Source organism: Rhipicephalus sanguineus, chromosome 8 (genome assembly GCF_013339695.2).
Source record: "Rhipicephalus sanguineus isolate Rsan-2018 chromosome 8, BIME_Rsan_1.4, whole genome shotgun sequence".
In the NCBI taxonomy this organism is placed as follows: Eukaryota; Metazoa; Arthropoda; class Arachnida; order Ixodida; family Ixodidae; genus Rhipicephalus; species Rhipicephalus sanguineus.
The window spans coordinates 137,384,263-137,399,510 of NC_051183.1; the positions used below are offsets into that span (position 1 = coordinate 137,384,263).

General features: G+C 44.6%; 1 protein-coding gene across 1 annotated transcript in view; it reads right to left on the bottom strand.

Moving 5' to 3' along the window:
• Positions 1-11,341: 11,341 nt before the first annotated feature.
• The window catches only part of LOC119403527 (uncharacterized), a 55,717-nt gene continuing 51,810 nt past the window's right edge, over positions 11,342-15,248 (bottom strand). Inside the window, exon 3 of the mRNA XM_037670457.2 lies at positions 11,342-11,401. Coding sequence (XP_037526385.1) covers positions 11,342-11,401 — 60 coding nt within the window. The remainder of the gene's footprint in view (positions 11,402-15,248) is intronic.

Consider the following 15,248-nt stretch of genomic DNA (forward strand, 5'->3'; position numbering starts at 1 on the left):
ACAAAATTTCTTGACGAGGCGGGATTCGAACCAGCGTACCCACGATCCGAAGGCGAGCGTCGTGGACGAGCGTCTCGCCCACCGATCGTGACGTATGCGTGACGTATGGTGCGTGTGCGTCACGCGATCCTTCGTCTGCGGCAATGGTGCATTCAGACGACGGTACGGATTTGTCGTGGACGCGGAGGGCTAATCCGTGGATCATCCGCCAGCAGTGGCATCCACACGACGGACGGTGTGCTGGCATTTGTGAGCCGCATTACTATCGACCGCGGCCTCTTCGCTCACCTGCGCCCGCTGCCAGCAGACCGGTTTGAGAGTATTAAAAAACATGGAGGCTGACAGAACGCGAAGCTAGCCGAGCTTTGTCGAGCGTCGAGCACTGTCGAGGATTGTAATTTGTTTCGGGTGAAAACGGTGTTGTTGGCGGAATGGCTGGATGGGAAGAAAAATCTGCTTTACAGAGAGCTGCTAAAGACTGACCTCGCTGCTGTCGCGCGTGGGGCCCCGCATACGAAGGGAGGATGTAGTGACGCGCCGATATCGGCAGTTTCTTTCTTTTACGGATAACAGGTACCGACAGTGCACAACGCACTGCTGCACATTACGTTTCCTTTTCTTGGTTCGCACCTTGACCTTAAAATCAGTGTTCAAACACGGGCCGTGTTCTGAGACAACCACGTTCGGTGACAACGCCACTTTGCCGGCCGCAGAATCCTGCGTGTGCAATGATTAAAACGGTAACTTACCCGCAGCTCTCCAACCTGTCAATAAGCGCGCTATAAATGTGAAAGGCTAGATATCTCAAAGGTGATCGTCTTAGAATACGACCCCAGAAGTAAACTCCCTATTGAAAATCCGTGGATGGTGGATGCTGGAATTTGTGGTGGCCAAGGTGGAAATAATAGTGGATATGGTGGAAATAATAGTGAATATGGTGGAAACTATGGTGGTCAGAATGTCTCATGGGGGAAAGAGTGGAAAAAATGGTGGCTGATGGTGGCTCATGGTGGCTGGAGTGGTGGTGCTGGCGAGCTCATTTTGGTGGAAAGAATGACCGATGGTGGTTGCGGTGGCTGGTGGTGGCTGATTTTGGTGGTGAGAATCGCGCCCGTGGTGGTGAAAGGGGAAAATGCTGGCTGGTGATGGCTGATAGTGGTAGTGCTGGCGAGCCGATTTTGGTGGTGAGAATCGCTCGTGGTGGTGGAAGTGCAAAATGCTGGTTGATGGTGGCAGTGCGAAACATTTTTAGTGGAAGCCTGGGTCAACAAGCTATATGACGGTGCTGTAAGCAAACCGCAACGATGCGGGCAGCACGATGCCGCGTCAGTGTGTATGTTCGCAGATTGCTTGCCACTTTTCCGAAGGGGATAAGCTTGAGGGGGGCCCCGAGGGTGTCCGAAGTATATGTGTCAGGCACACGAAAGTATACTGTGTTGTTGTTGTCATATCAAGATATAATTCATGTTTATTTTAGCAATTAAGGCGGTTCACTCCTGAAGTGTTTACTGCATGTACAAAGCTAGTATTCAGCCGGTAATCGGGAGTTACTGTATATGCCTCATTTAGGTAGAGTTGCGCGTCTGTCTTCGAAACGCCGCTAGCGTCCGTGCATTGCGAAGAGCTTCACGCTCGATCCAGTTTTTGTATTTCTTGACGCCGCCGCTGCAGCGAACTCGTTGACATTATTCATCGGCATTAAAGTATATCGCTGTTCTTCGTCACGTTAGATAAATCAATCGGCGACCGGGTAGGCATGACGCCTGCAAAATGAAGTGCGACTTCGCCGCATAGCTGTGGTTGCTAGTCAGACGTACGCGCAACTCTGCTACCTAAAGGTAGCATGTACAGTAACTAAGTTATATGTAGCTACGTCCCCTGTTCCCTCCCCCCCTCTCCCCCCGCTTCGCTGCTTGTTAATTGTGTATCATGTCGACGACTTCATTATGAAAAAATATTGTCCGTTAACTCGATGATATTTGCATTATGTAATGTGTCCCCTATAACTGAAATAATGACTTTGGCATGTCTTCGTTAATGACCTCTATATTGCTTAAGCCAGCTTGAGCACAACCTGTTCTTCATATTTGCCGAATGTGAAAAAAAAGAAAGGTATCTATGCATGGTATTAGAGAAAAGGTTTCTCAGATATTTTGTTTACCAAAAGAATTCATGTCTAAAGGCAGACCTCAATTATTATTATAAGATTTTTACAGAAATTATTGGGTCGAAGAACACTACAGTTGGCTGTAACAGCTTACTACAATCTATCATAAGGGGTGCAACAATGTAATGAAGTACAGGCAATGAGTATGAGGCAAAAATGTTGAATCAATTTATGTATAGTGTTCTATAATTTGGTGTTCTTTACCTACAGGACCAAGTAGCACATTTAATGGACTCATGGGACTAGGAGAAAGAGAGAGACAGAGATTAACACTGTTGTGTTATCTCATTATACATGCTATCTTCACAATAGAAAACATATATCAGATATGCTTTGTCAGGAAGATGCAAGACAAAGAGGGAAGAAATAATGTTGTTTATTCTTGCTGAATTCTCAATGCATCATTATAGCTCTTGCTCACATTTGAGATGAAATAATGTCTGAAAGAAAAATTCCATCACAAGAAGTGGAAAGTGAGGCTGTAGTCAATGAATGATCAAACATTTTATGTTGGAAATTAATATCCATGTGTTTCGTTCTACTGCAAATGCCCTAGGTCAGCTGCTGTAATGTAGAAACACACCCGCATATCAACTCCGCCTCAATGCTTACAGCGACAATAACCTAATGTGCAAACTCAGTTTTGCTAATATCTTTAATCTGCAGTTCCTCACAATGTTAAACTGTTCTCTTAAAGTGATGCTTTCCACGCTTTGTAGTGTGACATGGTTCAATCAGTATCTCAGCAAATACATGTTTTTCTACTTACACTTAGTATGTCTGTGCAATGTTCCAAGGGACCTATGGACTTATATTTGTCCTTTATGCCAACTGAAAAAGGTGGGCCAGACTTATGTTGTATGCAATAAAAGATAAGGCCCTACATAATACCAGTACACCTGTTGCCCTATAAGTATCGCTGTGGTGCACTGACCTCTTATTAAGGTGCTGTGTCCACAGGTCGGCACACTTACTCATCAGTCAACTCACTCTGACTCACTCGGACTCGGATGAAGCCATGAGTCTGAGTGAGTATGGGTGAGTAACATGTTGGCGAGTTTGAGTCCAAGTGAGTCCGGTTTAGAAACATTTTATTAAATCTGAGTCTCAGTACGTCCGCTTGAAGAAAATTTTCGTGAGTCTGAGTCCAAGTGAGCCCTAAGTGCAAAATAGAGTTGTTTAGCGAGTCTGAGTGAGCTCTACATTTTTTGCTGACCTATGGTCCTATATACTCAACTTCAGAATTACTATCAGCCTTATATAGGCTCACGTTTATGCACACGTCTACCCACACGCACTTTAATGGACTAGCATTCGTACACCAGCTCAATATGCATTGATCAAAGGCCTGAGTAATAGGGGGGGGGGGAGCAGGGAGGGGCTGCTTTGACCTCCCCCTTGAAAACTCTTTCACAGTAAGTTCTTGACAAAAAGATCTTGTTTGAGTCATTCGTTTTAATATAAATGTCCTTACTGGATTGGTAGCCACTGATAACTCGTATTTGAAGGTAAGAGCTCAAAAGGTGCCAAGTAGAGCACCAGTTATGTCAGATGGTGGCGTTAAAGAGCATTGACACTATGGTCCGAAAAGTTAAATGTGCCAACGGACTCGTGAGTTGATTCAAAAAGACTCACTCAGACTCGGATTGAGACGCCAGTCTTAGTCCAGGTGAGTAACATATTGGCGAGTTTGAGTCTGAGCGAGTCTGGCTGAGAAAAAATTTAGTAAATCTGAGTCGAGCGAGTCCACATTTGAGGAAAATCTTGGCGAGTCTGAATCCGAGTGAACCCTAAGCGCAAAATACATGTATATTTTTTGAGCCAGTCTGAGTGAGCTCTACATTTTTCGACGACCTATGGTTGTGTTACAATAAAATTAATGTTTCTTGTTTGTTCCGTAATTTAGAAATTAGACGCTTAAGGTCAATATTCAGTATGGCTATGTAAACTGTAATACAAGGGTACAGAGAATCATTAAATGCATTTATGTGGCATATGTCAGTGCGCACATGTACCTTCCATGACCATTCTTCCTTTGGGGAGCATCATGCTTTGCCTTTGTCCTCATGACATCATATATACAATTCAGGCTCCATGACCAACATAATTTTTATTTGTACTTCAGTATAAGTAATGTCCATGATCGTGATGACCATGTAGTGAATAAATATACATTTTTTTTGCAAACTAATGTTCTGACCATTCTAGAGCAGAAATTTCATAACTGAACTGCACGGACAAAAATGGGAATAAATATGCATACTGAGTCATATAATGTTGGTACACATATTTCACAGGACAGCAATGAAACCTTGCACAGCATGTAACACGTCTCTTCATCTCAGAGGCATAACAAGTACTCATCATTGTACAAAAACATTCGGTGTGAAAATGAATGAGCATGACAGGGCTAAAACACGTCTGTGTAGTGTGTGTAACAGCATATGACCAACAACTATGGCAGTGGTGAACATAAACTTCATACACTCAAACATCTTTTTCTAACACACAAGGTACTTCATACAATCATCGACTAGAATCAACAGAGCCTAGAAATGTTTCAAATATAAGTACTGAAACACGATGTGGAAGATGCGACAGTGTAGGCCTAGCAACTCCAAGCAGCAAGAACTCCTGCATAGCGTTGTTGGCAGAGTTCTGAAGGGCAAATTTCATTACATCTTCCCCTTCGCTGAAGACGGAGCCATTTAGGTAGTCTAAAGCATCATGAGGGCAAGGTGCTTGGGATACGGTTTGAGGTCATCTATGTGAACAGTTTCGCAGCCTCAGCAAAGCAGGCCCATAGTGGCTGTGAGAGGTTCAGCGAGGTAGTTCACGGGAGATGTTTGCTAATACCATGGCTGCACATGGTATTTGGTAACAAACTTCAAGGAGACACCTGGCATAGAAGTAGGAGGCATCACAGCCAAACGAGAGAGTGAGGCATAAACTGGGGGTATGGCCACCAGTCACCATGACACCATTAGCGCTTGTCAAGCATTAGCGCATGTCAAGCATTAGCGCTTGTCTGCATATCAAGCAGCTTCAGAAATCGGTGTGTCGTCTGACGAGTCCGAAGCAGGGTAAGGAAGAATAATGTGAAACGGGGATGAAGGTTCTCAACCGTAAAGTAAAAAGAAAGGACAAAAGCCTGTTGTCGCCTGTAGTGCCGTATTGTAGGCATATGTTACACAGGAAAGAACGAGGTCAGAGTTGGTGTGTGAGGCGAAATACATTGAAGGCATGCCACCAAGAGTTCGGTTAAAGGGCTCCCTCGTGCTGTTTGCAGGCAATATGCAGCAGTACTGCAGTGAATAACATGGCATTCGGCAACAAGTATTTGAATAACATCCGCAAGGAAGGCGCAGCCTTGGTTGCTCAGGAGTTCGCGGAAACCACCGTGACGTAAAAGAAAGCGTTGAAGCAGGAACAAAGCAACATCATGAGCTGTTGCGGCCGGCAGAGTGACTGTTTCTGCATGCCTAATAAGGTGGTATATAGCCACAATAACACAGCGATTTCCAGCAGATGTGTATGGCAGCAGACCGTAAAGATCTATTCCAACCCAAACAAAGGGTGGCATTGGGCACGGCAGAATCAGGATTGCGGTGTTAGCACTCCGTGCAAAATCAAACGTACTTTTTAAGGTGTACAGTATTCACGGATTGAAATGCAAAAATTTAGGGCTAAGTAATGCTCATACTTCAATTTCCAGCGTCTATAGTTTGTGTCATATCAGTGTAATTGACTCGCACATCGGAGCCAACATTACCTCTAGCAGCCAGGTTTGCAGCGACATGACGTTATCACAAGCAATTGCTCATAGTAGTCGTTATACAAAAAAAAATGTGTTTCAATCCATGAGTACTACTGTACATGATGTGCCAATAAAACCTAAGACATAGTCTGGCGTAAGTCTTGAACAGGCCAGCGTGTGCACACTGAGGGTCAGTCAGCGTGAAAAGTGGCACATATGTCAGGTCAGCACTCAGTTGTCTGGGTTGCATCACTAGTAGCTATTTGCAGCCATGGCATTGGTAGTTGCAGTGATAAAGGGTTGCATCACAGATGGTGAAGTGAGAAGCCTCTTGGCGTAGTGCTTGAGATGGTGAGAGTGCAAGCGAATCAGCACGGTAATTTATCAAGCACAATCTTCGAATCTTTCCGCTGTTCCAAAGCCATGGCGATGAAAGCTAATAGCAGAAATGAGTTTTCTAGTATGGAGACACTAATGTCGGTGGAGTCAGGCAAACGTGAATGGCCATCGGCATCGGCGTGCTTCTTGCTTAAGTGGCAAACAATCTATATGCCATTCTCTTGGAGCCGCAGAGCCCGTCGAGTCAAGCAGCCAGAGGGATCTTTGAGGGAGGACAACCAGTGAAGTGCATGGTGATCGGTAAAGACATAGAAGCGCCGCCCGTATAGGTATAGCCATAATTTTGTAATAGCCCAGATGATTGCTAGACATTCTTCTTCTGTGACTGAGTAAACTTCTTCAGCTCTCGTGAGTGTGCAACTTGTGTAAACAACAACATAATCATGGAAGCCGGACTTTTGTTGGGAGATGACAGTGCCAAGACCAACACCACTAGCACCCGTGTGGATTTTGGATTCCATGGGAGCACTTGATTCGAAATGGTGCTCAAGTGGTGTTGATAGTAGGCAATGTAGCGTCGCAAAGGTATGATCGCAAGCTGACTACACAGATAGGTTGGGGTTTCCCTGAAGCAGGTCTGTCAGAGGAGCCATAATAAAGGCAAAATTGCAAATGAAGCCGTGTAGGTATGAGTGAAGTCCTAAGTACACAAATCTTTTAGAGACATGGGCTTCTGGAATTCTTCGACGGTACATAGCTTAGTGGGATGAGGGAGAACGGCGCCCTTCGACACAACATGTCCAAGAATTGTCAGCTTGCACACCCAAGCAACATTTGTTCAAGTTGCCAGCGCAAGACCTCTTCCAATCTATGAAAGTGAGTAGAAAAATCTGGCGCGAATACCACCAAATCATCCAAGTAGCATGAGCACATGTTCCATTTGCGGCCTTGCATAAATGTGTCCATGATGCACACAAATGTTTTGGGAACATTGCAAAGACCAAATGGCATCACATTATGATTTGGATAAGCGATCTGGTGTGATAAAAGCAGCCTGAAGCCCATCATCTGCATCCGTAGGCACTTGCCAATTACCAGAATGTAGATCACGAGAGAAAAGAACTCTGCACCTCGTAAGTTTATCGTGTCCTCGATCCCACAACAATGGGTGAACATCGTTTCAGGTTATCTTGTGTAAGCGATGATAAACCGTGCAAAAGCATATCAAGCTATCCTTATTTCAGCTAAAACAATTGCTGATGCCCATGGACTGTTGCGCAGCCGAGTGACACAACACTTTACTGGTCGCCTACTTGCTCATCAATGATGCAGCACCCTGTCGACGACGTGTGGTATGGTCGCTGCTGTAGCGGTGGTGACTAAACATCCGTGTTTATGTATGGCATACAGTCCACATTCAGCCTAGAGAAGTGCTGTGGCGGTAGAAAGCTGAGCGAAATTTGTCAATGAGTATAGAAGCTCACGGCATTGCTTCAGATTTAAGCCATCATCGACGACACAGTTCAAAATGTCTACAGGCAGTTAGGGGACTGCAGAAGAGGGTGTTAACCTCCAATGATCGATCAGGAACATCCAACACAGTGATGGTACCGCAAGGTTCCACAATGCCGAGACATTCACCGTGAAGCGATGTAATCGGTGAGCGATTTAGTTGCACACAAGATAAGCCACATCAGCTTGAAGGGCAAGCAGACCAGTCAGTTGGGAGCATTGAGAAGTGATGAACAAAAGCAGTGGAAGGAGTGAAGAGTGTGATAGTGTCAGAGGCAGCGGAACATAATACAGGTGCCAGGATAGATGCGTGCGGAGAGATCTTGATGTCGTCAGTGATGAACTTGACACAGGAAAAGGGAATATTGTCAGGTGGAGAGAAGACAACTTCAGCATAAGCGCAATCAATGATGGCCTGGAGACGGGAGAGAAAATCCCAACCTAATGAACAGTGGGAAAGTACCAACGAAGTTGACTGTAGTCAAACTTGGCTGTACATGCTCTCGACTCCTTGAATTACAAGTCTGGCAGTACACACAGTCACCGGTGGGTCGTGCTGTGGCTGTGCGAAGAAATGGACCAAAGAAGGACGTTGTGGCTTTTCATGTTGAGCAGCACAGTTCTTCAGCAAATACAGATATGGCAGCACCTGTATCAAGAGGCTGAAGACAGAGACCCCTTCAAGTACAACATCGATTACATTTGGCGGTAAAAGATGAGGGCTTGAGCTTTGTGAAGATGATGCAATTCTCGCATCAGGAACTGCACTACTTAGTTTTTCATGCCATAATAGAGGGACATGGACACATTGGGGAGAGTGGACGATGATGGGAAAAGGAGAACGGTGGTCAGGAGCCACTTGTAGGCTTGGGCAGGAAAGTTGGAACTTGCAGACTGAAGCACATGAGAATGAGTGGTCATAAGCAGATGTGCATGGGTCGTCTCGTGATTGTAGTGGGTAGTGGCAGCAGCACAGGTGCACAACTTTTCTGGGCAGACCACACAAAGATGGGCCAATTGTCCACTGTGTGCCAGGGAATGACAACTCGGTGGGCTGGAAGTCATGGTGGTGTGGTGTTTAAAGAAGGGCTAGGCAGTGATGGACGAGTCTGTGGTCATGGTCTTACCACAGCTTTGTCGTACGTCAATGGGCTGGTGACTGGGGATGTCAGTAGTGATTTAGCTGCACAGCTCTGCAGGGTGCACACACTTCTTCATTACACTAAGAAAGCACATGACAGACCTGCCAAGGTACACAAAGATTGAGGAGGCTAAACGTTTAAAAAAGAAAAATACAGTGCCACCCTTGAAGGAAAAATGTTGTGGGGGCATGGAAGCAAAGAATCGACACATGTTTTCTTGACCCAGAACTACAGCAACACCCACTCAAGCAGGAAAGGTAAACTAGGCGACACGTAATGAAGACGGAGCACTTCACTTAAGATGAAAGGCACATGCAAACACCAAAGCATCTGCTTATCGGTGCATAAATGTTATAACAAAGCACAATAATTAAGCTACCTGAATCAAGACAACAGCAAGCTTGTATGTGTGGTATTCTACTTGCCTGCCGAGGTAATGCTTCAGTGCACTGAAACAAAGAAAGGCCTGGAAGTGTCTCCCACTAAGTATTCTGCCACACAGGTCCATTGTAACATTTTCCTAACAGTGACACTCGGGCAATACATCAAATAGTGCACAAAATGGAAGAAACAGGAGCATATGCATGTAGCTAAAGTAATCCAGTTCATGGTGAAGTAAATGAAACGGGTTGCTAGTATACTTAAAGTTCACAGAGAAAAAAATGAATACGATAAACACAGCCAAACACTGAATTCCAAATAAATGAAAGTGTCACACATAAATTATAAATTACAACCAAGCACTATAAATTCCAAGTAAACTAATATGACACAAGTAAAGAACTGACACAGCCAAATGAAAAGTTCCAAATTAACTAAAATGACACAATCAAGAATTAACAACACCAAATGAGAAGTCCCAAATGAACTCGAGATGCAAGAGTGTGTCAACATGGAAAAAAACTACACGACGCAAAGGAGGAGAATGGGAGGAGGGGCAGGGGCACAGAAACAGCATGGCCACTACAACATTATGGCATGGCATGTGCAAGGTTAGATTATAAACTACCTTTTTTTTTTCATGGGGATGAATTTAATCTGTTAATCCTGCACATTTGCTAACATGCTCTTATGAATGTCACCCTCACACCCTAACACAGGACTTTAGACCCTGACACATATCACTCTCACACAGGACTTTAAACATGCAAATCACGGAAGATTTCAGCAACTCAGCCAAATGAGCTTTCAACTTCCCACTTCCATTCTACGAAGCATTGTTCCATTATAAACAGCAATGGCAACTGATCTGAGTGGATATGTTCAGTCTATGTCACTGAATCTCTGGTAGACAGTAAACGTGATGTGCCTAAGTTACAATGTGTTCTGTGTTGACATGAGCTGCGCAACGGTGTTGATCGCGAGGTTTATTTTCCCATAAATTGACCTAGCTTAGTTGTGTGCTGCAAATCCTGCAATTGGTGACTTGTAAAGCTGCGACATTGTGTAAAGCCTTTAAGGCAACTGGCAATCAGTGTTACTTCAGTTAATCGGTGCAATTAGCGCCTGGCTCTTGCTATCCGATTAACGCCAGGATCCACGCATGTGTGGCTGTAACTTCACCCCTGAAGGCACAACCACATTGCCCGAGTTTACGCTCATCGGTGATCGTTCTCATATACTTTGTTTTACTGTGCAATGTCAGCGCACGTTAAAGAACACCAGATAGTTGAAATTTCCAGAGCCCTCCACTATGGCGTGCCTCATAATCATATTGTCGTTTTAGCATGTAAAACCCCAGATTTAAAAAAAAGATAAAAAACCTTTGTTTTCCCGCATACATGGCATTCACAGATTGTCGGCATATAGGAGGATAAAATGGGAACTGGCAGTGTTGCAGCACCTGGCGGAGCACATCTCAACCACTTTATGACGCACTTCGTCTCCATAGAGTGCGAATTGAGGAGAAAAGGCAGTGCTGAGAAGAGGGGGTCACATATAATTGCCTGTAGCTGCTGTGATATAAGAGCATTTTATGGTGCAAGTGATTTGATGATACTGTAGACTACACGCCAAAAAAATTTCGAGACTGTTTCAGGGTCATTTTACCCTATGCACATTAATCCCTTTCGATTTTGTTTGGGAGGTCGCAGATGAATGTCTTGTCTTCATGCATAAAATCAATAAACAAACAGTTATCAATAATTTCAGCTGGAAGAAATGCAGCTCTTGTTCCATCATGCGACAGAAAACACTCCTTAATGTGAGGAGGCACAGCAGGAACATCTGCAATTATAACAGGTCTGCATATGAGAACACAGCTGTTCGTTTCCTTCAGCAGACCAATCTTCTCTATGCGTACATAACAGCCAGTGTCTGTTCGCACAAATGTTGTGTCTGACTTCGATGGCTTTCTGTAAGCGGTGCTATGGAACACCTGCCTGTCCTGTACACAACGCTCAAACTCCACAACACTGCGCACAGTCAGTCCACAGCGGCGATACACAGCTCCCTGCTCTTCAGCACTGAGCTCACTGTGCCTTCCTGTACCCAGAAGAGACAGGCCATTTACACACAGAGCATTCTGCAGACGTCGATAGCCAGCAAGTCATCGCACAATTTCTTTTCCGGTGAATGAACAAGTGGAGACTGAAGCACTCCCTTCAGTGCCTGGAACATTACAACACGTTCCAAAATTTGATTTGGGAGCCCTTTAGCAGCAGACACGTGGTGTACAATGGCTCCATTTCCACCTTCAAAGACAAAAGCGGAGTGCGCCCAAAGGGGTCCAAGTGAACGGGCACAGTTTCCTAGGTGAAGCAGAGCGTGAACATTGTACGTCATGAAGGTGACCCCATACAATGTCTCGCACCGCATCACAAAGTTCTTCAGAAGAGCCTCTGAAAAGGAAATCGATGCTTTTAACCTGAGGTAGCAATTGTTTTAAAACAGGTTTCAGAAAGCTACATGCTGCAAAACATGCTAACATGAAATTATTCATGCAAGCATGCAGCTTTATATAGAGAAAAAAAGCACGTCCGATATGCAACATAATTGAAAGGCTAAAAAATTGTGGCAGAACCCACGTCACGACAGCTGTTGGGTTATTGCAATTAACATTCAAGCAATGTTATGACCAGGCCCGTAGCCAGGGGGAAGGCCCTGCCCCCCCCCCCCCCGAAATTTTGGTGAAGTAGGTGTTTTTCTCAAATAGTCAAGGTTTTCAGCAAGTGCCCCCCCCCCCGAAAAAATTCCTGGCTACGGGCCTCATTATGAGTGATGTTGCTGAATTCAACCTTAACTTGCAATCTGTAGTCGACCTACTGAACTAAGTTCTTTTCTGGGTTCCTTTGCATGGATGTTATACTAATCAGTAAATCAATATTTTAATCAATAATCAATGGCTGCTGGAACATTGCAGCACAAGTAGCCAGTGCACAAGATGGTTAGATCAAATCCTTCAGGCCATTGAGAATAACTGCGCTAAGCATAAAGAACTTGAGTCAAGAAGCTTTCACTGACGCTAATGTACTCATTGTGCCACTATGATTGAACAGCCATTTCACTGTACATAGCAAGAACGCTCCCTTTTTTTTAACAAAGTTAATGCAATATGGTACAAAAAAAGAAAGACAGGCAGAATTTCTGCCAGCTGACAGTATTTACTTGCAGCACCACCAGCTTAGGCTTCAGAGTTTTGGCTTATACTATGCACGCATCAACACCTCTTTCAGAACCTTACCGGCTTTGTCAATTTCATGGAGTGTGAGTCTCTCTTGCAGCAGTATGTGCACTCCCTCAGAAAGCTTGGCAAGGTGCCGCCAGTAGTCCTGATGAAGGATACCGGTCAAGCAAGGCAGCGAGTAAAACAGGAGCCACTGTCTCCATTCGGATGCCTTCCAATGGCTTCTCTCTTGAATAGAACGTGGCAACCTTGTGATGCAGTGAGGTGGCTTGAGGGATAGCAGCCTGACATCTATTTCTGCAAGTGTCGACGGTGCACCTGCAAGGAATGCACCAGTTGAATTAATCTAATTAATGTGACCATGTAAATGTAGCCTGAAAAGTGTAGGGTTATGACAAACCAACCTTGAATTAATGGCACTGCACATTAACCAAATGTAAATGAAATTCATCCATCTTACAGAATAAGCTTGAAACATGACTAAACTAAAAATAGTTAAAATTGCCAAACACATTTAATATGAAAGAGCAGCCAAAAACTTGGTTTCAGCATTAACAGCAACTTTGCTATTGGGGATATTAACATAACAAGCTTATTTCTCTTTAATGTGTAATAATAAGTGCCTCTCTGAGCATCATGCTGACTGGAACAAGACAGAAGCCAAACAGATGCGCAATATACAGATGCTCACAACTGTGGTTTTATTGAAGGCTCAGTTGGGGACAGCCAGTGTCAGCAGTAACGTATAAGTAATGGTATGGCCAGCATTGTGTTCCTTTTTTTTTGGTAATTAAGTAAAGTTCATGGTGCTATTTTGAAATTGTAAAAGAACATGTATAATGTTATATAATTCAGGAACTCAAGGGTCAAGTTCCCAGTTATATTTTATTACATTATATGATTACACATAATTTATTACTGGCAAATTTGCAAAAAATTCAGCTGCTATGGGTACCAGGCCACTGCGGGATATATCTGAATGAGGTGGCGCACTCATTAGCCTCAATATTTCTCAGCGGACCCTTTAGGCTTGATCGGCTCAATCATATAGGTGACAGGAGAGGGGCACTTGACGACGCGGTAAGGGCCGGTATACTTCGGTGCAAACTTGGGAGTCAGGCCGGAGAGTGAAAAAGCATTCGAAGCCACACAGAGAGCCGACGGGGAAAGTGTCCTGACCCACATCACGATCATGGCGATCTTTTGGAGGGCTTGATTATCCGCGGTGAATGAGCGTGCGAGCTGACGACACTCTTCAAGCATATTCGGCCATTCGGAAACTGGGCTGAATTCTCAGGCATCTGGCTTGTACAGCAGTATTGTGTTCGAGTGTGCTGCATGGCTCGTGGCCATACAAAAGAACGAATGGGGAAAAGGCCTGTTGTGGATATTGTCCGCAGTATTGTATGCATACGTCACGAAGGAGAATGACATCCCAATTGGAGTGGTCAGAATCAAATACATAGTAAGACATGTCTCCCAGGTGCGGTTGAAACGTTCCGTTAGGCCGTTCATCTGAGGGTGGTAGGCCATTGATGTGCGGTGCACTGTACGGCATGAATGAAGGAGCTGTTGTAGAACTTCAGACAAAACACGGACCTCTGTCACTCAGCAGCTCCGTGGTGCACCATGACAAGAACAGAACTGATGCAGATGAAGGTGGCAACTGTGCACGAGCACCAGCGAAGGTAGCGCTGCCGTTTCGGCGTACCTTGTCAGATGGTCGGCAGATACAATCACCCATCGATTACCAGCACACAGAGCACGGAAGTGGGCCGTATAGGTCCATCCCAACGTGGTCAAATGGGCGTGCAGGACATGGTAAAGGCTGCAGTGACCGGGTGAATGAGGAAATGTCTTCCGTGTTGGAGCCATCAGCGCTCGCGCCTCGCACCAAGAGATGTTCCGCTAGGAATGCCTTGCTCCTTCACGATCAGCGCTCGCGCCTCGCACAAAGAGATAGTCCCACTGGTGAATGCCTTGCTCTTTGCTGCTACGCAGTGCCATTGTGGACAGACGAGTATAGCTCCTGGTAGAGCTGTTGAAGTGAACAAGACAGCTGACTGCGTGCAGCCAGTTTCTGGCAAAGAAAAAAATGATTGTATGCATAAATGTGTGGATTTACACCATAGCTGTGGTAACAGGTACACAAAATGTGACAGCCATTTCCCACTTCCTAGGAGTGAGCCGATTTGAAAAGCCATTTAGCCAATGCCGCATACTTCAGCTGCCTTGACGCGAAGTCTGGTTATCATCAGACACCACTTTGAGTGCATTTTCAAGATGTCCAGTTTTTCTTCACTGTTGTTAAGAAGCCATTTTCTTCATCTGCCCTCCAGCATCTGATCTGCAGTACAGGTATTTCAATAAACTATATGCCTAGGAATATTTCATGGCCTGCCAAAAAAAAGGAAAAAGATATATATATATATATATATATATATTATATATCGATATATACATATATATGCCGATGTCCAACGCGTCGTTTTCCAAGTAAAATACTGTCAGATGAAAGTCGGTGCTTACCATCACTTTGTGCCTTCGTTTTGTTACATGCAAGTTAAGTGTTGCCTTTAAGATGATGAATGAAGTTACTTATATTATCTGTATGTAAGTAAAAGAGATGAACCAAATGGAGAGGCCCCTATTACCAGAATAGAAACGCTGGACCCAGAGTGTTAGACCTTGACAAGATTGTTTCAG